The following is a 20827-nucleotide window of genomic DNA, read 5'->3' on the forward strand; positions in this document are numbered from 1 at the left end:
GCGGGGCCGCTGTCCGGGAGCCCCCGCCTCGCCCCGCCCTCCCGCAGGCTCCGCCCCTGGGGCCGGTCCTCCTGGTGTCCCGATCTCAGAGCCCAGACAGCGCCTTTTCAGCGCCTTCGTACACTTAAATTTATTTGATCAATTTAAATTCCTATCAAAAATGATTGGGGACTATATAGTAGAAAATGTAGGATTTGGGGGTCATGATATAGTCATTTTTTACTCCGTCCACAAATAGGTCTTGGACACCTGTTTTATATCGAGCACGGAATTGGAACGCTGGGGCTGTAGGAGTGACCTGAAAAGAATCATGTGGGAATCATGCAATTAATGAGAGCTTGTTAACGCCTGTACAGTACTGCACAGGAGAGGCACCCTCTGTGTGGGAGCTCAGCAAAGCCGCCCGGTGGATCACTAGGATGAGAAGACGAAGTATGAGCGGGCTCCAGGCGTGGGGGTTGGAAGAAAAGAAGCCTAGGTTAAGTCAGGAGAGAGGGTCTAGCAGTGGGATGACAGCTGCACTGAGGCTCCCACTTAGCTTGGTTTGCTTTCAAAGGATCCAATTACGCGATGTCAACTGAGACCTGAAGATATTAAATAACAAATTCTAGAAAGAATAAGTTTTTATTTCTGAGTGATGTGATGAAATCTCACCCGCAGTACCAACTGCCATTTTTTCCAGGGCAAAAGCTGCAAGGTACGGGCTACATTAATCACTTAGTAGTTCTGAGTGATCAGATTGAGTACTTATGCTTGTGCTCAACCACACCAGGATACTTCATTCGCCTCACATCATCCCATCACAAGTAAGGTGAGTGCAGGATTGTATGATACTCAGAGGGGGGGAGCCCATTTCAACCATGGATCAAAAATATTTGTGTCTATCTGTTATCGGGTAAAACCCCAGCAGGGTTTTCCAGGTTCAAATGGTCAATGAACTGGTAAGGACAATAGGCGGATATGAAAGATTGCCGTTTATCTTAGGGCAGAATTAAGCAAAAGAAAAAAGTGCTCAGGGAGAAAAGGGTGTTATGAAAGAAAGAGAGAGAGCAGTAATCCTGCAAGCAGAATTACAAGAACAAGAGGGCAGTAGCCCAAAAGTCAACTGCTGTGTTCTTTTGTGTCTTCTTTGGTAGTTGATCCAGGTGGTCCCACTTGGTCCATGCAAGAAGATGGATATCAGGTGTCAGGTTTTGGTGTGTTGTCAAGTCAGAAGATTGGTACTTGGTGCAGGTCTCAGCTTGATACTATGTCAGGTTTGGGGGCTGCTGTTTGCCACCTGTTGCGAGCTGGTGATGCAGAGCACTGTCCAGCAGTGTCTCAAACCTGAAAGAGCAGTGGGGTGGAGATGGGGCAGAGAGAAAGGAAGGATGCCAAGAAAGGAAGGATGCCAAGACAAGAGTCTGATCAAAGCGACGTTTATTGCAGGCAAGCATCAGCCTTTTAAAGGAAAAAAAAAAATCCACAAACTATCATGGGCTAGGATTACCATAGTAACCTCAACACCTGCTTCACAGAAATGAGAGTTCATACAGGAAAGAGAAAACAGGCTCAACAAAAACAAACACCATGGGTAGAAGTAACCCAGACAACCACACATCTGAGGGTCAGAGACAAGAAGCTGCAACTCCCAGGAATTCCACAAAGGAAATACACCACCTTCTAAGGTGGAGGAACTTAACAAAATGGAGTTACTAAAGTTAACAACACTTGCAACTAATAATCATGATTCCCACAATTCCTCCCTTTTATTTTAAAACTTATGGTTCCGTAGTAACAAGAGGCTCAGGAGAAACTATATCGTAGGCATGTCCGAGCCTGTCTTAGGTTGGGAAAAGCATTTGGCTGTCTTATCGTCATTGGGGTCATCTGTTTTAAAGGCCTATTATATGATGAAGATTTAACAGAAGCCCCTGTCTTAGGTTGATCAGTCAAACCTTTTCCTCTTACCTGTCTTTGACTTTCTGGACCCTTATTGAAGCTCTCTTTTTATCTGAGCGAGGTAAATGCCCAAATTTTCAGAGGTTCCTTCCTTAAGGGCCATGAGCGCATGTAATGTTTTGTGGTGTATATAAGCCTGCTTCTGTTTGTATTGGAACCAATATTTTAGACTTATTAATAAAATCAAAACAATACCTCCTAAACAAACATAGATGACAATCCAAGAGGGATCAAACAACTTCCTTAAATTCTCCCAAATCCCACCAATAAAAGTGGTATCCATCTCAAGAGGATCAACATGCATAGGGGATAACCTATAAATTTTCTTAGACAATTGTTGGGTCAAATTAAAATATTTAACAGTCCAAGGTCCATAAAAATTTTTTCGGAGCAATTCCCTTACTAGAGTGGCATTGCCAACCTTGATAGGTGTAATACAAAAATCAAATCTTGGATCACAAGCACTTTTAACCAATCTATATAGATCATTTATCTCCTCAGACATTAAATCAATTTGTCCTTGCTTCAGCAAGAGTCCTTCATACAGGTGATCATTGAGTTTCACCAACCCATTAATGGTTTCTGCTTGTATAGCTGTTTGGGACAATGCTACAGCTGCAACGGCAATGGAGGTGGCGGTGACCATAGCTACTGTGATGGCAGCGATGAAGGCCAAAATTCCAAGGTCCCTTTCAGTTCTCACCATCAGGGTTGTGGTATGATAATGCTGTTCAAGTTCCACAGGAACCCACTGAGCTGGAGGAATTCGCACTAATCCTGCAGAGTTATTAAAACCTTGACCCCCTTCCCAACATGAGGCCAGATAACAACGCATACTAGAACAATTAACAAGATCATTATTAAGCAGGGAACCATTGCACATGAGCCAATAGAAAGCAGGGGTCACACAAGAAAAAAAAGGAGGAACTGTCAAATTATGAGAATATTGAGGCAGTCCTGTGGACTCTGACCCATTTCTAACATCGATTCCTAGGATTCCCGTCATGGGCAGCCAGGACATGCATGCAATAGTCCCGCAAAGAAGCCTTTCTCCCAAAACTGTCTGGGCATGACGGGGTGAGGAAAGAGTAAGACCTTTCTTAAGCTTGCTATTAATGGTGGAATCTACAGGAGAGTACCACGAATCTGGGAAACATCTAGCCCATAGGGGCTGATTATTAACCTCGGTGGAATATCGAGCGTCCTGTGGACATCTGGGTAGGAGAGTTTTAAACCCAGGATGAGGGGGATTGCCTGAGATTTGTCCTCATATTTGTCAGGGCCTGAGGTGGGCCCCGTTGGAAGTTTTTTTGTCCACTATGGGGTTCTCTTTCATAATTATTTTTCTGAGAAGAATCAGTGAGTTTTCCCTCCTTGTCAAAGATTGACCTACACTCTTGATGCCCAATGGTACCCTTTCCAGCACTTAGGGCATAGGGCTGATGGCCGAGACCCAGAATTGAGTTTATTAGGGCAATCTCTCTTCAGATGTCCAGGTTGCTTACAACCAAAACATGTGAGCTCTTTCTTGTTGCGTGAATTGTCATAAAATGTATCTAAACTCATCCCTTGAGCGGCAGCGGCCATAGCCATCCCTTGTGCCCATCCCTGAGTATATCCTGGTCCTGTATCTGCACATAGCCTAATGTATCCTGAAAGATCTGTTTTTCTTTTATAGGGTCGGATGGCAGCCTGACAATGTTTATTAGCATTTTCAAAAGCTAGCTGCTGAACGAATGGCAGGCCATTATCTACATTACCAAAAATCCTCCCTGCAGCAGAAACTAATTGATGTAGAAAATCTGAAAATGGCTCATCAGGTCCTTGCCTTATGTTAGAGAGGCTAGAGCTAAGGTCCCCTTTGGAGGGAAGGGCAGTCCAAGCATTGCGGGCTGCCAAGGCTATCTGAGCATAAACAGGACGATCATAACTAATTTGATGAATAACATCCTCATAAGCTCCTTCACCAGCTAACATTTCAAAATTGATTTGACCCATATTAGCCTGAGCATTATGGCAAGCAGTTTCCTTACAATTATCAAAAAAATTGGATTTCCATAAAAGAAAATCACCGCCACTTAAGGCTGCTTTACAGACCATCTTCCAATCATTGGGAGTCAAAAAGGACAGTTGTAGTGACTCAACAATGGCCAAAGTGAATGGTGCATTTGTCCCATACTGAGCTGCAGCTGTTTTTAATTCTTTGACCATCTTGAAATCAATGGGTTTGTGCCCTCTTACCCTGTTACCTTGGCCATCTAGTTCTTCGATAACTGGATAAGCGTAAGAGCTGAAATTGCCTAAGTCCTCTCCTTCCTTTTTGGCCTCTCTCAGCGCTTTCTGGAGGGGAGTGAACTTATGGATTCTTTCTCCCCAGTCTGATATAACCCTTTTATCTATTTTTATTGCTTCTAATTTTCTAAGGAGCGCTTGTTTTTCCTCTGCTAATTGAACTCTTTTCCTTAATTGTTCTACCTCTGAGATCATATCTGAGTTGGAGTCTTTTATTTCTCTTATATTCCCTATATCAGGTTCGATGGGAGCAGTGGGAGGAGGATGAGCAGTTAATATAGCTCCTACCATATCATTATTATCTTCATTTTCCCCCTCAGACTCTGAGGAGCTTTCTTGAATTTTAGTTAGATCAGGATACAATTTTGACTCTTTCTCCTTATGTTCTGAATTTTGTGATTTAACTTCTCTTAATTCCTCTAAGGTTTCTTTGGCCTCTTTGAGGTGTTTATCTAAGCCTTGTACATCCCTTTTCTGTAAGCACTCATTTATTAAAGACCAGAAAGAAAATGTAATGGCTGGTACACTTTCAGAATTATGACTCCTTAATTTTTCATTTAATTCTCCTCCTACTCTAGCCCAAACATCTTCAGTTATTTCATCTATATCACTGAATCAAGGACAAGTTTCATCCATACAATCAAGGAATTGAAACCATGACCTTTTCTTTGCCTTAATTCCTTTCTCACTGAGTAAAGACTGAATTACTGTGCTAAATTTCATCTTGGATCCTATGTGCCCCATTGGTACCTGCTTCTCCGAGGATTTTCCCCGCCGGGCATTCCAGACAGCGGTGTCCTCCTTGTTTCGGTCTGGCCGAACCCTTTAACAGCAGGTTTCACGGATTGCTCACCGATCACCACTTCATTCAAGTCCCTGTTCGGGTGCCACTTGTCGTGAGCCGGCGACGCAGAGCACTGTCCAGCAGTGTCTCAAACCTGAAAGAGCAGCAGGGTGGAGATGGGGCAGAGAGAAAGGAAGGATGACGCTAAAACAAGAGTCTGATCAAGGCGACGTTTATTGCAGGCAATCATCAGCCTTTTAAAGGAAAAAAAAAACCCCCACAAACTATTATGGGCTAGGATTACCATAGTAACCTCAACACCTGCTCCACAGAAATGAGAGTTCATACAGGAAAGAGAAAACAGGCTCAACAAAAACAACCACCATGGGTAGTAGTAACCCAGACAACCACATGTCTGAGGGTCAGAGACAAGAAGCTGCAACTCTCAGGAATTTCTCAAAGGAAACACACCACCTTCTAAACTGGTGAAACTTAACAAATATGGAGTTACTAAAGTTAACAATACTTACAACTAATACTCATGATTCCCAAGGAGGAACTTAATAAAATGTAGTTACTAAAGTTAACAACACTTGCAACTAATAATCATGATTCCCACAGCCACCTGTGGTTAATAATCCTCGGTATGTTGTGCCCAGCTGCTCCAGCCATATTGCCATGCTGTAGCCACCTATTACATACCTGTATTGAACATTTTTCTTGTAATTCCCTAAAAAATATGGTACTTACAGACTCTTTACATAGGACTTGCTTTGTATTAGGTATTATAAATAATTATGAGTGGCCGGGCGTGGTGGCGCACTCCTGTAATCCCAGCACTCAGGAGGCTGAGTCAGGAGGATCACTGTGAGTTCGAGACCAGCCTGGGCTACATAGTGAGTTCCAGGTCAGTCTCAACTACATAGTGAGACCCTGTCTCAAAAAACCAAAAAACAAAATAAAACAAAAAAGTAAACGAATAACTATGAGTAATTGGGAGGTGTACAAATGCACCATTTTCTATAAGATATTTAAGCTTCTGCAGATTTTTGTATGCTTGGGAAATACCAAGGGTGACTGTAAATATTATTATAATTGTTCTATTTTATTATTAGTTATGTTGTTAGTCTTACCATGCTGAATTTATGAATTGGATTTATCATATGTATGTATGGATAGGAAAAAACAGTATAGTTTCAGATGTTCACTGGGGGTACTTGTAAGATAACTATGAAGGATAAGGGGACTACTGTGCAGATGAATAGAGGAAGTGCTATAGTCAAGAGTTTTGGCAAGGGAATACATTTACCACAGGATACATAACTTATAGGATTATTTTATGATAATTACATAGAAAGTCAAATGCAAAGGAATGCAAGAGATTAACTGCACACTAAGGGCCCAAAGAATGCAGCTGAGGGTCTGGATCTCAGCAATAGTCCACATAAGTCCAGCTAAGGCTTGATTAAGAGTCTGAGGCAATGTCCTCCACAAGTCCAGCCAGAGGCCTAGAGCCCACAGCAATGTCCCATGCTTGTTTGTATTGAGGATCTGCACCTGGAAGTCCCAAAGGCCAGTGGTAGAACCCTGAAAACCTACACTGGTGAGATGAAGGATTTCTGCCACCAAGCTGAGAGATCCACATTGGAGCCAGGAAGTGATTCTCATGGTAAAGATTGGAGCTGCCCTGATGAAAGCAGCAGCCATTCTCAGTGACAGCAAGGACCTGAGAGCTCCTCTTCCAACGAGAACAGCCTAGTTTACATCAGGAAAACCATTTGTAGCAAGTGTCTCCTAGAAAGTTAACAGGACAAGATCTCCTCCGGTTGTTTTTTTATGGTTATTGGTAACAATCCTCAGGTGGAGGGTACCCAAACCACACTGATTCAGTTCAGCTGTGCATTACAAGTTACCCATTAGTTAACCCACTACAGGAAGTGTGGAGAGATTAAAATGCTGTATTAGGCCCTGAAAACCAGTTTAGTGAATTTGGATGGACTTTCTTTATCTTAAGAATGGTGGAGTCATTGAAGATTTTTAATAAAAGTAGTGTTATTGGGTAGTTCTTTTAGAAATGGCTTGTGAATTAAACTTATTCCAGATTCTTCTCACCTCAAAGAATTGGATAAAACAAGCCAAAAACTGCCAAAAATTTATTTGAAAAGTGGGGATACTGAGAGTAGGGATATTGTTGTGATATTACTTGGCTATATGGCTCAAGAGCCTTTGGAGCTCGTTTGTGGGAAGGGGAAGAGTTAGGAAAGATTTAGAGATGCCAGCTGAAGGTTTAGAGCTGGAATGCCTTAGGCTGTTCTGCATAGGAGATTCTGGTCAAAGTTCAGAAGACCAGAAATCCTGTGAAGAGCAGCCTGAGGAGGTTTCTGCTGGGAAGAAGGGCTGCATTGGCTGCTGGACTCCACACAATGTGTATTATGGCTTGGTGGAACGTTTGTTTGCATTTTGCTCATATCTTGAGACTAAGATTAAGAGCGATTGAAGAAGAAATTTCAAAGAAGCCTAATGTTGAGGTGTTGACATCATTTTAGCCAGATCTTTGTTGAGAATCAAGAGCAAAGAGCCCCAAAGAATAATTTAAAACATTTGGATTTTGTCCAGAAACAATGCTCCAGTAAAGCCATGGACTGTTAAGATAGAGCAAAGGAGATTTTGATTACTGAAAAGGAACAGGAGAATGGAAAAGACGGCCTGAGAGCGTTACAAGAAGCAGAAGAACTTCACCCTTTGCAGCCTCAAAATTGCACAAAATGAAAGAATTTTCTTTGAGAAGGGAGCCTCAGCATACCATTTTCCAGAATAAAAACGTGCTGGGGATGTAGGTCAGTATGAAGGCTATGGTTTCAATCCCTATGACACAAAAAATGGAATTAGTTGGGAGAAAGGGGACAGATAATCCCTGAAAATGAAATCATTGAGATTCATCAAGAAGAGATTCCACTGAGAAAGATTGAGACACTGTGACAGTATGATCTGAAGGGTGAACCTAGAGAAAAGCACATGATGGTGTACAAGGCAGAGGAAGGGGTGGCACCACCAAGAGAGCAATGAATAAAAAATGGAGGAAGATAAGAACTGAGTAGAGTGTGTTAAATCACTGAGCATTCCAACTAGAGCAACCTCCTGGAGTAGTGTGCCCTTGTGCCTCTCTGGGTGGATGGATGGCTTCAATATGGATGAGGAAAGGATCCACATGCAGATGACCTCACAATGCACTTCTCCTGCCATAGGCTTTGTCCAACATGTCCAAGCTCAGAAGTTCCATGTGAAATAGGGTTAGGAATATCATTCCACTCCATTTATTAATAGAAAACCTTTTTATCCCGGTACGGGGGATCAAACTCAGGACATCGTGCTTGCAAGGCAGGCATTATGCTACTGAGCTAAATCCCTGACCCTTTCCATTTGTTAATAGCAAGGTCATTTTTGAATGTCAGTTCCATGGCCAAAGCTGGGCCCTGCCAGCTCAGAGTCTGTCCTTACCCAGGAGAGAATCGAGTTCTACCAGAAATTATTTTTTTCTTCTGAACTTATATTAAGGCTTTTCAGTCCTGGGTGTTTGTGACCTGCTCACAAGGCTGGGGCAGAGTGCTTAGCTGGCAGCAGACCTTGATACCATATGGTGCTGGTTTTAGGTGCATGTAGAATGAAAGAGTTTTGGGGTCAGGAAGGCTTCCACTCAGATTTCAGAAGGAAGACTTGGAGGCCAGGCAGTGTGTCCCTGAGAGGGCAGTGTGTGAAGCTGTAAGTGTGAAGCCAAAGGTGCTGTGGAAATCCCAGAAGTTTGGAAAGGCCAGGAGCATAGATTGCCTGAGGAAAACTGCAAGGAGGGAGCAGAGCCAGCCTAAAAGAGAAGCGTTGGGAGCTACAACTACCAGAAATACCCAAGCCCTTTGGAGGCTACAACTTGGCACATATCACCGGGGATGATGGAAGTGGAATTGTGGGATTTAATGTTTACCCTGATGGATTTTGGACATGCTTTTGTCCCATTCTTTTGATTCCCCCTGTTGTAACCTATGGAATGGAAATATCTATCTTGTGCCATTGGATGTTGGAAGTCTTTAAGTTCTTTTCGTTTGTACAGGGGCTTGCAGCTAAGAATTTACCTTAAATCTCAGCAAAGGCTTTGAACTTTTCAGCAATGCTGAAACCTGTTAGGACTTGGGCAACTCTTGGAGATGGAGTAAATGTTTTGCTTTGTTTTTTGCATAAAAAGATATGCATGAGTCTTTGGGAGCCCAGGGGTGGAATGTTATAGCTTGTGTTTAGATGTCCTCCCCACCCCAAAGCCTCATGTGGATGAGGCTGGGCTTTTTTTTTTTTTTTTCCAGAGTAGTTGACTGAATCTGGAATATGTGATGCTGAGATTGAGGGCATGTGATTACTAAACCACCACACATGAGTGATTGGTTTGGTACCACCCTAATCCTGGTAGTCTGGATAAGATAAAAGAGGAAGAAAGAGATGCCTTGTAGCTCTTGCTACTTTGTGTGTGCCATGTTGTTTCTCCTTTGTGATGCCTGTTTGCCATCACTGCCTCGGAGCCAGCTGATTTTGGACTGAAACCTCTACACACACTGTAAGCCAAATAAACCTTTCCTCCTTTAACATTGGGTGTCAGGAATTTTGTCTCAGTGACAAGAGAAAGTAACTAATACGGGGGTAAGGGAGAAACTACCTCCACAAAATTGGGTTGAACAGAGGGGAAAAGAGAAAATAAAAAATAGAAGTACACTGGTCTGGAAGATACAGGGCAGGATACCATATAAGGGACATGATAGCCACTCTAGTGTTCCATCTCTTTTATGCTGTTTACATCTGGTGGGAACCCATGAGTGGTACATAGGGGGTCTTGAGAGGTGGTGCTGTGTAGATCCTGGAATCCTGCCCACACCTCTCTTCCCTGCCAGCTTAAGCCATGCCCTATCTCTTATTTCAGTAGTATGATCAATTTTTCCAGAGAGCTGGAATAGAGGGATAGTCCAGATGAGAGATGATGGAAACTGAAATTGCCAATGGTATGAAAAGTAGGGATTGAGAGAAGTTGGCAGTTTGGATGAGGGATGGGGCATTTAGAAGATGGTCTAAACAGAGCTTGATGATTGACTAAGGAAATGTCAAAGAGATAAAGAGAATTCTAGCTTGTGGCTCCCATAACCTGTGTGATACTGCCCTGGGTGTTACTAGTGTGACACTGCTGATGGTTCCCTTAGATGGCTGACAATCATTGCTTGTCTCTTCATGCTTAAGAGCAGATGGTCTTGGATTCATGGCAGTGATTGATATAAACAGCATACTGGTTTGGGTCCTAATGATTTTCAAGGCAAATTCTTTTGGTAAAAGGATGAGTTTGGGGATGCTGTTTCATTCCTCCTGTTGGAAAAATGGAGTCTGAAGGAAATGTTGTATGACTGATAGTAGATACCACAGGATTCATTATTTTAATACTGTTTTGCCAATCTTAGTAGTGTTGGCCTCAGCCTCAAGTTCTTGCATACCACCTCAAATCAACACAAATGTCTACCTAGCCACTCTTACCATACATAGTTGAGGAAAACTCTCCTGCCAACCTTAACAGAAGACTTGGCCTCTTCAGAAAGAACTGTTAGGTAGGACTACTCCCACAGCCTCCTATAACTTTCTCTTTCTGTCCTCCAACACTTCTCTCACTGCCATTTGTATCTTTTCTAGATGACATGGAGGAAGAGGTAGAATTCTTATATTTCTTCCTGAGATATGGCAACATCAATATTCTGCTCTCCTGCGTATCTTCAACCTCTCCATTTTTACTGGTTCTTTATCTTCACATACATTAGTCAGTTACACACCCTTGAAAGAGGGGACCATACTTGCTCTCTCTAATCCCAATTCCTCATATCTCCCCAGAATCCACTTTACTTAGTCTTTCATCCCCACCATGCCATTTGTCAGGGTCACTAATGACCACCATGTTGGCTGTTCCCGTGGCCAAAGCTTCACCATTGCAGCTTTTGTTTCTTGACTCTTGAAATACTTTATCACTCTGTTCCATACCATTAATCTGGTCTTCTTTATCTTCTGATCCTGTAATGGGGTTGTTTTTTGAACAGGGAAAATGTGTTCTTGCCTCAGGTGTCTGCACCAGCTGCTTCCTCTGCCTGGCATGCTCTTTAGCCAGAGATCTGCATCATTCATACTCTCCTCCCTTCAAGACTCTGCTCACTTTTTGCAGACTTTATATAAATTAGCTCCTTACTTTTGTTGTCATTTACTTTTTCTCCTTTCCTGCTGTCTGGAAAATGGCACAAAGAGATCCAGATCAGAAATGGAAACCATGAATTAAAAGAAAACAAAGCTGTCCAATTAGCCTAAGTTCCAATCTGATTTGAGAAAGAGAGATACTGCTTGACTTGGATCACTTACCAAGAGATGATCATTACTCAAGAGAAAATACTTTGTTCTTTTTAAAAAAATCATTGTTTTGGACTTGTTTGTTACAGTTAGTTGGACGATTCCCCTACTAATACACAGAGGCTTTGTCTTTTTATTCTCTGCTTAATCACAAGGGCCTGTCATGGTACAGACTATATATTCAGTAAAAAATTTGATGAATAAATGTTTAAAAAATATTTCTATAAACAGCCCCCTCCAGTTAAATCATTTGTTCTTTTGTTCTCTTTTTTTTCACCCACACTTTGTGAAGGTGTATTCTTTTCATGTTGTCACCAGTTCCTTGCACAGTAAATCCCTTTTTTGGGATAAGTGACACTTTTTTCATTTTTGGATATTGATTCCCCTTATCCATTTTCTGTGTTCCTTATGTGTAGCAGACTATTATGTAGAACTTTGAATTTTCTGTAGCATCTGCTGCATAATAAATATTAAAAATATTTACTAAGCAGGAGTATGTGAGTTATTTATTGGAAAGATTAAACTGTACCAGAATTTGACAAACTGGTATGAGGTTATACTAGTTAGGTTTACTAAACATGCATTTTGTAATGGATCCCAAGGTTGTAGTGGTTCAGTTTCAGTATCTTTTAAAAATTTAAACATTTATGCACTTTAAGGGTGTTTGCGATTCTTCATTTTTGTTGTGGTGAAAGAGAATTAGCTGTGAAAGAATAATGAATTTCCTTCTTTACTGTTGTCCTTGGCAGTAATTCAGTTAGTTCCGGGATAGTCTGTGGCATGGGTGGCTAGCTCATCCTACTCCCTTTACTTCCACGTGCACAAAATCAGTCCATACCTGACAGCAAGATTTACTCTTAGATAGAGGCTGCATGTGCAGTAAACTAAAATTAAGGACCTGTAAACATATGACATGGCTTAGGTAATCTTTTCACAAAGGTTCAGAAAGAAAAATCTGAAAATGTCTACTACTACGTACACCCTTAACTAGTGGTCTTCAAGAAGTGTTCTTGCATAGGCCCAAATAAATTTTCTAAAACAATATACTTCAACATTTTTGAGATTACATCCAATATTGTCATAATAAGTTTATATAGTTGCCAAGGACATGATTTCCAATACATTTAAAATCTTTATATTATAAACAACTCTATTATATCACACTTTAAAGAAATTTAAATACCTTAGTGAAGCGTTCTTAGTTTTCTCTTGTTGCTGAGACAAAATGCTAAACACCCAAAGTTAAAGGAGGAAAGATTTATTTGCTTACAGTATGTAGAAGTTTCAGTTCATAATGTTTTGGTTCCAAAACAGGGTGGCACGTGGCAAAAGGGCAACAGTTCTTGGTGGTGGAAGACAGCAAAAGCAAGCAAGCAAGGGACTTCAACAGTAGCTTCCTGCCCCTTTTATCTTATTCAGACTACTTAGGATGGGTAGCACTCATGCGCTTAATCCTAGCGCTCTCAAGCCTAGCATTATGCAATGAATCACACACTCCAGATTCAGCCACCTCCGAAACAGCCCCACCTCATTCGCATGAGGCTTTGGTGGGGGTGAGGAGGACATCTAAACACAAGCTATATCAGATTCTATCATTCCTTTTAAATTTTTTTGAATAAATCACTCTTGTAGGAAATTTTACATTATTCTATTTTTTTCTCTTTAGACTAGTATTCCTAATCTAGCTTCACATACTAGATTATTTTTTTGTTTAGCAAATAATTATATGTCATCTACAACACATCAGGTATTCTACTGTGAAGACTCATTTAACATATTGTCTCAAATTGGGTATCCTGGGAATTTATTCCAGGACAGAGATTGGGATGTAGAATATCCATTAAGGAGTATTCTTGGGAACAATATCAATGGATGGTATGAAAGAGAAGCAAGATTGGCCAAAGGGAGACATTCAGGTGTGATGCAATACCAACAGACTTCAGCCAACCCAATGAATACTCTATAACTGGACTGACGGGTCCTTCAGTCCTGAGTTGGGGCCAAGTCTTTACACTAACCCATTGATGTGGATGTGTCATTGGATCTGAGCTGCACCAATGAAGGTAGAATGATTTTGAGCTGGTAGGACTCCCAGCATATAAAGGAATATGTCATTTATTATTGAAGGAAGATCTGGAAGTGCAACACGGACTCTTATCTCATCTTCATCAAAGCTTTATAAAGATGAAACTATTATTTTTCCTATTTCCTATTAGAAAATTGAAGCTGATAGAAATTCACTGAATTATTCAAGATCACCCATTACTTAAATAGTGGAGCTGGAATACAAATCTAGACAATCTGGCTTCAGTCTAACCACTGCATTATAAAATAGTGTAGCTATTTGAAGTACTTCTACAAAGCCATTGAATAATCTTTTGAAGCAGAATTTGGCAAAGTTTTTGGTTGAAAAACAGATAGTAGATATGTTCAGCTTTGCACGCCATACTGTCTGTGTCATAATGTGTGACAGTAGTTTCACTACCATGACCTATAATCTGAGAAAGATAAATTATAGCTTCAGGGATTTCAGGCCATGATTGACTGACTCCATTTCTTTGGGCCTGAGGTGAGGCAGAACATCATGGCAGAAAGGCATTTTGGTGCACGTCTGCACTCCTCCTGGCAGCCAGGAGAGGAAAGGAGTAGAGAGGGAGATGTTATTTTAACAGATTTTTCTGTGTGGTAGGCTTATAAAAGTATTGTTTTCATTTTTACTTTTTTCTGTTTCTACAATAAAAATGTAATTTTGATTTCCATTAAGATGTACAACAGTCAATATGAATAATATCATTTAAGTTTTAAAGAGTATAGTTGGAGAGATTGGGATGCTGAATTCTATACTGATAAGTAGATGATAATGCTATACCCACAAAGTTAAGGCAAAAAAAAGGTTCCAGCAGCATATTAGTACCTTATTAACTGGGATAGCATTGGGATGGCCACTATAATGTGGGTGATGTACCTTATTCCTTGCTTTTTAAATAGGAGCTCTGTTTCATGTGTAGGCAATCTAGCTTATCTCTTCTCATTGAACTTTGAAGTACTTAAGTAGAAGCTATCTAAAACTATCAAACTGGTGCTGTTAATCTCAGTTAAACCAAAGCCATTTTACTGTCTGGTCTGTGCCCCTCATTGGATAGGATTTGAATAAATCACATTTGAAACTTGGGAACAGATGATGTAGTTAAATTCTGCCAGTGACTCTGCTCCTGTAACTGTTGCCCTGGTTTAGAACTTAATTACTCCCCAATCAGACAGTAGTCTCCCAAACTAGTCTGCCCCCTGTTCCTACTTGTTTAATCCATATTTCCTTTGCATGGCCACATTGATCTGCCTGAAGTATGCCTCAAGTGATACTTTACTTAGAATCCTTTATTTGTTCATGCTCCCTATAGATTAACATTCAAATGGCTCAGGCTTTACGTAAGCTGTTAGTATTATAAGTCATTACAGTTGATGAGAAAGAAAATTTGTGTTTCAACTAATCAAAGTAACTGTATAATTATCTTGAGAAGAGGGATTAAGATTTCACTGATGTTTAACAGTTTGGTTCAGAACTATGACTTTATTACATTAGTAGATTTTTAATGTGTTGTATAAATGAAGCATATGTATGGATTATTTAAGGTTGAAGAAATCACATATAATTGTGAATATTTCTCCCCATATGACATGCACAAAAGCTTCCAGGATCTTTTTCTTTTCCATTTTCATTTTTTTGCTAGGACATGCTGGCAGTATGTAACGATTACATTCCTTGTGGGGAGTTGAGACATGTGCATAATACATCTTTTCTTTTTTATTTCCTTTCCATTCCCTCTGCCTTCCCGCTCTCTATCTTGTGTTTTCTTTCCCTTTTGCACAAGATCTATCTTATTATCCTATTATCTTTTATTTTAATCTTTATTTATATTTTGGGCTTCTTATGTACAATGCTTCCAGAATATTAAAAAAATGTTACCAGCGTGAAGTTTTCCCCATTCTGGCCCAGTGTATTTTCCCCACTTGATCCATTAGCTCATTCTAGTTCTACCCCACTGAACTGTTCCCAATTACTTTTCCATGGCACTTTCCCTAGAACCTGCCCTTTTGTTTTTTTGCTGGAATGTCCCCTTTTGAGATTTAGAAACATTAAATCCTATCCATCCTTCAAGATACATGCCTCCAGCTTCTCCTTAAAAATCACTTCTTGTTAGAGGTAATGTCTACCTTCTGGATTTAGCATTTTTCTGCGCTTCTCTTAGACTCCTAGTTTGTTTATACACATAGATAGACAGACTTCATTATAATAATACTATATTGTATTTCCAGTGTAAATTCCTTGAGAGTGTGATAAATATTACAGCCATCACTGTTCCTCACTGGGATTCGTTAGTACCGAAGGCCAAGGCAGGAGAGGTGTGTCTGTTAGTAACAACATTTACTCCCAGAGTTTGTCAGGATAGAGGATCAGTGATCACTTTCTGAGCCAGGTTGGGCAGAAGGGCAAGAGAGTCAGCCTGGAGGATTCAGTAAGACTTTCTGGCAAGAGGGAGGCATTCTTAGAGAAGTGTTGGAGGTGTTCCTTTGGGAACAAAACAGTGTAAATTGGAGATTGTTTTGGACACCCAGCAGGGAAGAGACTTTGAATTAAGACTGGCATAAGGAGAATTTTGGGTGATAGATCCATAGCAAAGCAGCCTCCAGAAAATGCACAAGAGCTCCCCAGTGAGAAGCAAAGATCATATGAATACTTCTCAAAATCAGAGCAAGGCAATAACTAGTTAATCAGATATTCCCTTCACTTCTGCCTGGAATGACTTAAAACTGCTATTCATGAGTTTCGGGAGGCGGTGCAGCATGAAGTGGAGGCCTGAAGAAGTTGGCCCTGTCTCCTGCCTTACTGTGGCTTCCAGTCTGAAACAAGCCTGTGCTGAGGAAAGAACTGTCCAGTTCCGTTTGCCTATTGTACAAGGTAAACATTTTAATTATGGGAATGAGGTAATTTTTATGATAAAATGTAAAAGAAATGAGCTTTTATATCAAAGACTGACTTAGAGATTTGTGACTCCTATCTGTGATTTCAGCCAAGTGGCAAGGAAAATCCTGTCCCCTGAAAACAGAAAGAGCACTGGGGGAAATAAACTTATTTTATAATGCATCCTACAGAGCCCTGCTTTTTCACTAATAATAACATCCAACTGTTATCAGAATGAGCAAACAGTTTTATACAACTAAAATTTTAAATATTTTCTTCCAGTGCTAGGAAAGGGACCCAGGGTGTTGTCCATGCAGGTAAGGACTCTACCACAAACATCCCCATATCCCTAGCCCAGAAAATTTGCTTATTTATTTTTATTTTTTTCTTTTTATTGAGTTTATTGGTACATTCTAGGTATACAGTACAGTTACATTCATTATTGGGATCTTGTACCTCTACATGGCAGGTCTTGGTTCTCATTTTTTTCCCCTTGTCCCTGCCCTTGAAAATTCAAATCTTTAATGAAAACAATATAAATTACAAAATATCATAATATATAGACAAAACATTGTTTTTCATTTTTACCCAGTTGTTAATTGCACAAAGAGTGTGATGTACAAATGGCAAAAACCTGTAGTTCTGCAGACTGCAGATTCAGTGCCTCCAGGACACATTGGTTATTCTGACAGTTGCCAGGTAGCAGAAAGCTGGAGAAAAGGGCCTATTTGCTATATCGCACAGTGATGGAATGATGCCAGATATCATGAGGAACATTCACCATGATTACATCCAGGCAAATTCTCAGGCTATTAACAATATTATTATGTGATAGATGTTTATGTGGTGGATTCAGAAATAATCCTTTGAAAGCAACTTAGTTTTTATTAATATGCAAAAGCATCTATGTAATTATTTATGTAATAATAAATTTGAAAGTTTGAAAGTTAAAAGCCCAATCTACATTTGTTATTTAACATGTCAGCCAAGGAAAAACACATGTATCATATTCACTTCTTTTTTTTAGTTTTTAGTTTGCAAAAATTATGCATGTTGAGCATCAATTGAAGAGCCCCACGGGGCTGAATTTAACTAGAAGAACAAGGGACTGTTTGAAAAAGGAAAATAGTCAATAATTTTTCTGCAAACAAATGTAAGTTGTATTTTTCTATTGTCTGGAGCAAGCTAAGTTCATACTTAGAAATCAAAGTAGGGCTTTTTGTGTATGTGGTTTAGTATGTAAATTTTTACACTCCTGGCTGAGGATGCAGCTCAGTGGTTGAGCATTTACCTAGCATGAACATCACTGTTGGCTCAGTCCTGCGGTATATGCCTACTTCTTTGTCTCCATGTAAATTCTAGAAGACTAAGTGAAGATGTAAGGCATTCTCTGTTAACATAGAGGTATTTCCTTATATTAATACCTATACATGTTGAAGTACTATACTAAATGAATGTCTTATTGCCTGAGAGCTGTTTTTTTCTTATAACTTTTTATAACTGTCTGAAACAAAACTATCATTTAGTAGCTTGTAAAGGATGCTGATGTATCAGCAGCTGCCTTGACGTTATTGGATGCAAGTAAACCTACCCTGAATAATAAATAGAATAGGATAGGATCACTCCTTCTAGTAAAAGCAATGGAAATTTTTGTGTTTCCAGCTGCTATTGATATTCCCACTAGCTCTTTAAAATTTTAATAACGAAAATTATTCCTTTTAACCTAAGTGTTTTTTCATTTGCATTTATTTTACAAGGTAGATATTGGGGACTAGAGAGTATATAAAGAATGAAATGACGTGCTCACTTTATGCCTACATATATACACATGGGGAGATTGGTATTAAGAGTGATCATTATTTGCAACATTCTTCCTTTTCCTCTGGGTTTGAAGTTAATTGAGAAATACACTTAGCAGGCAGAGTCCTGGAGATCAAAATATCACTGTTATCACTGGTAATGCTGAACGTGGTTTGTATCTCTAATACTTTGGACTTTATTTAGATCACTACTGTTGCATATGGTGTTACTCACTGCCTCTCATCCTTGGATTTGAATAAGTAAGGAGAAGATGCCTGAAATGAGCGTAGAACTTTTTTTGCTAATAGAACTTTTAACAGTTTTACTAATTCAAGCAAAATGAAACAATGAGTGTTAGACTTTCACCCCTATTATTTAGGATAAATCTAACTCCTCTTCCTACAAGGAAATTGAATAAGGGGCAGAGAGATGCCCCAAAATTATATGCCAGCAGAAGTAGCATTCTGAAAACAGTTGGATGTTATCAGAATGAGCAAACAGTTTTATACAACTAAAATTTTAAATATTTTCTTCCAGTGCTAGGAAAGGGACTACTTTTTTCCCTGTATATGTTGTAGGTAATGGGGACATCTACATTGTTGGCCCCTATTAGAGCCCGTCTTTCCTTCTGGGAATTGTATACATCTGATGAGGCTCTCAGACACACTCCCTCTAACACAGATGGACGGTGATCCATGCTGGCTACTCAGAGAATATCATTTTCTGGCTGGAGTGATTGAACCATGGATGAACTCATGACTGGGACTCTGTGCTATAGGTCTCAAGAAAGACAATCTCTTACCTTTGGTGGGGAAGCCCTAAAACTGGAGTGATGTGAATCCAGACTGTCAGTGGGCAAGTCCTTCTCCAGCTGGGGGAAGTGTTTATTGCAGTTACAGAGAAACAAAACCAACACAAGAAATAGAACCAAGAGACGGTCAGGAAGGGCCAGGGATTTAGCTTAGTGTTTCTCAACCTGCCTTGCAAGTGCAAGGTCCAGAGTTTGATCCCTGGCATGCATACACACACACACACACACACACACACACACACACACACACACACACACACACAAGAAGAAAGAAAAGGGGGGGGTCAGGAAGAAAGTGCTAATCAAATTGGTTAATATGTAGATTCAGTTATACAGAGCTTTGTTTGTCCTGGGATGAACAGCACTGATATGATTGTTAGACCTGTAGCATCCCAGGTCACCAGTCTGAATCTACATTTTAACAAGATCCTGTGACTTTGTTTTTGCTTAACCTAATTTGAATCAAAGAAAGAAAAGGGGGGGGTCAGGAAGAAAGTGCTAATCAAATTGGTTAATATGTAGATTCAGTTATACAGAGCTTTGTTTGTCCTGGGATGAACAGCACTGATATGATTGTTAGACCTGTAGCATCCCAGGTCACCAGTCTGAATCTACATTTTAACAAGATCCTGTGACTTTGTTTTTGCTTAACCTAATTTGAATCATGATTCTGTTACTAAGAGTGAAAAGTTCATGGTTACAGTAATATTATACGTTATTCTTAAAAACTATAGATTTGGAAAGTGACCCGATTAAAATTATGCTTTTTTCAGATGAATCTAGTGTCCAAGGGAGACTGTGGAGGGCTTGGCATGAGGAAAGATAGGAGAAGAAATCCAATTAACAAATATGAAGTCCCAGTGGAGTCTAGAATCTAGTCTATGTCCTTTACTGAGTTTTCTGTCTTTGGGCATGTCTAATGAGTTGGTTTCATTGATCCTAATACTTTCATTCACTTATTTTGCAAATATTTATTAATTTTTATGAGCATCTGTGAGCTGTTCACTATTCTTGGTATTAGAGAACTAGGGTAGAGATTAGCCAAATATGTCCCATTGGCCAAATCTGTCCTGCTGCCTCTATTTGTAAATAAAGTTTTACCGGAACATAACCATGTTCATTTTTTCATATATTGTCTAAAGCTGATTTTGTGCTACAGTGGAAGAGTTGAGTAAATGTAACAGAGATCATATGTTCTGCAAATCTTGAAATATTCATTGACCATTTAACTGACCTTTGTACTAGACTGATGAAATTCCTATTCTCTTGATGCTACAAGGGACTGTGATTATAAATAAGTAGTTAACAGGGATGAGATATCATTAGCCAGGAAGACCTCTTTGAAGATAGAAAATGATTATGAATGATGAGGAACTTTCTATGTAGAGATTTGGAGAGAAAAACTACAAGAGCAAAAGTTCTGAGGTGGGGATAGATTTTTTTGGAGGCTATGAAGCAGAAATATAAATTCAGGCTGGAGAGCAGAGAGCAAAGGAGAAATTTGGAGAGAATCCCTTTGTGTGAAAACTTGCGTAGGAAATCATGGTTGGAGAAACCCATATCATCCTTTGTTCCTGTAGTATACTTCCAACTTCCCAACAAAGTCTGGGCAATGTACTCTCTTTGAATGTCTCTTTTTTTGGTCTATCATTTTGTTATGAAAAATTCAGGCACACAGAAAAATTGACTGAATTATATCACAAACCTACTACCTATCACCTGCCTTCTAGAATTGACATTCGTGCTTTAAGGATATCTAACATATCTATCCACTTACTTATTTCTCTATCCATCTTATTGCTTTAATTATGCACTTTAAAATAAGTTGTAG

General features: G+C 39.8%; 1 protein-coding gene across 1 annotated transcript in view; it reads left to right on the forward strand.

Annotated features, from left to right (window-relative positions):
• Positions 1–577: 577 nt before the first annotated feature.
• The window catches only part of Col28a1 (collagen type XXVIII alpha 1 chain), a 197379-nt gene continuing 177129 nt past the window's right edge, over positions 578–20827 (forward strand). Inside the window, exon 1 of the mRNA XM_033758283.1 lies at positions 578–811. Within this exon, the coding sequence (XP_033614174.1) occupies positions 750–811 (62 nt within the window). The 5' untranslated portion in view covers positions 578–749. The remainder of the gene's footprint in view (positions 812–20827) is intronic.

This window comes from Fukomys damarensis, unplaced genomic scaffold, assembly GCF_012274545.1.
Source record: "Fukomys damarensis isolate Sample0158 unplaced genomic scaffold, DMR_v1.0_HiC HiC_scaffold_4, whole genome shotgun sequence".
In the NCBI taxonomy this organism is placed as follows: Eukaryota; Metazoa; Chordata; class Mammalia; order Rodentia; family Bathyergidae; genus Fukomys; species Fukomys damarensis.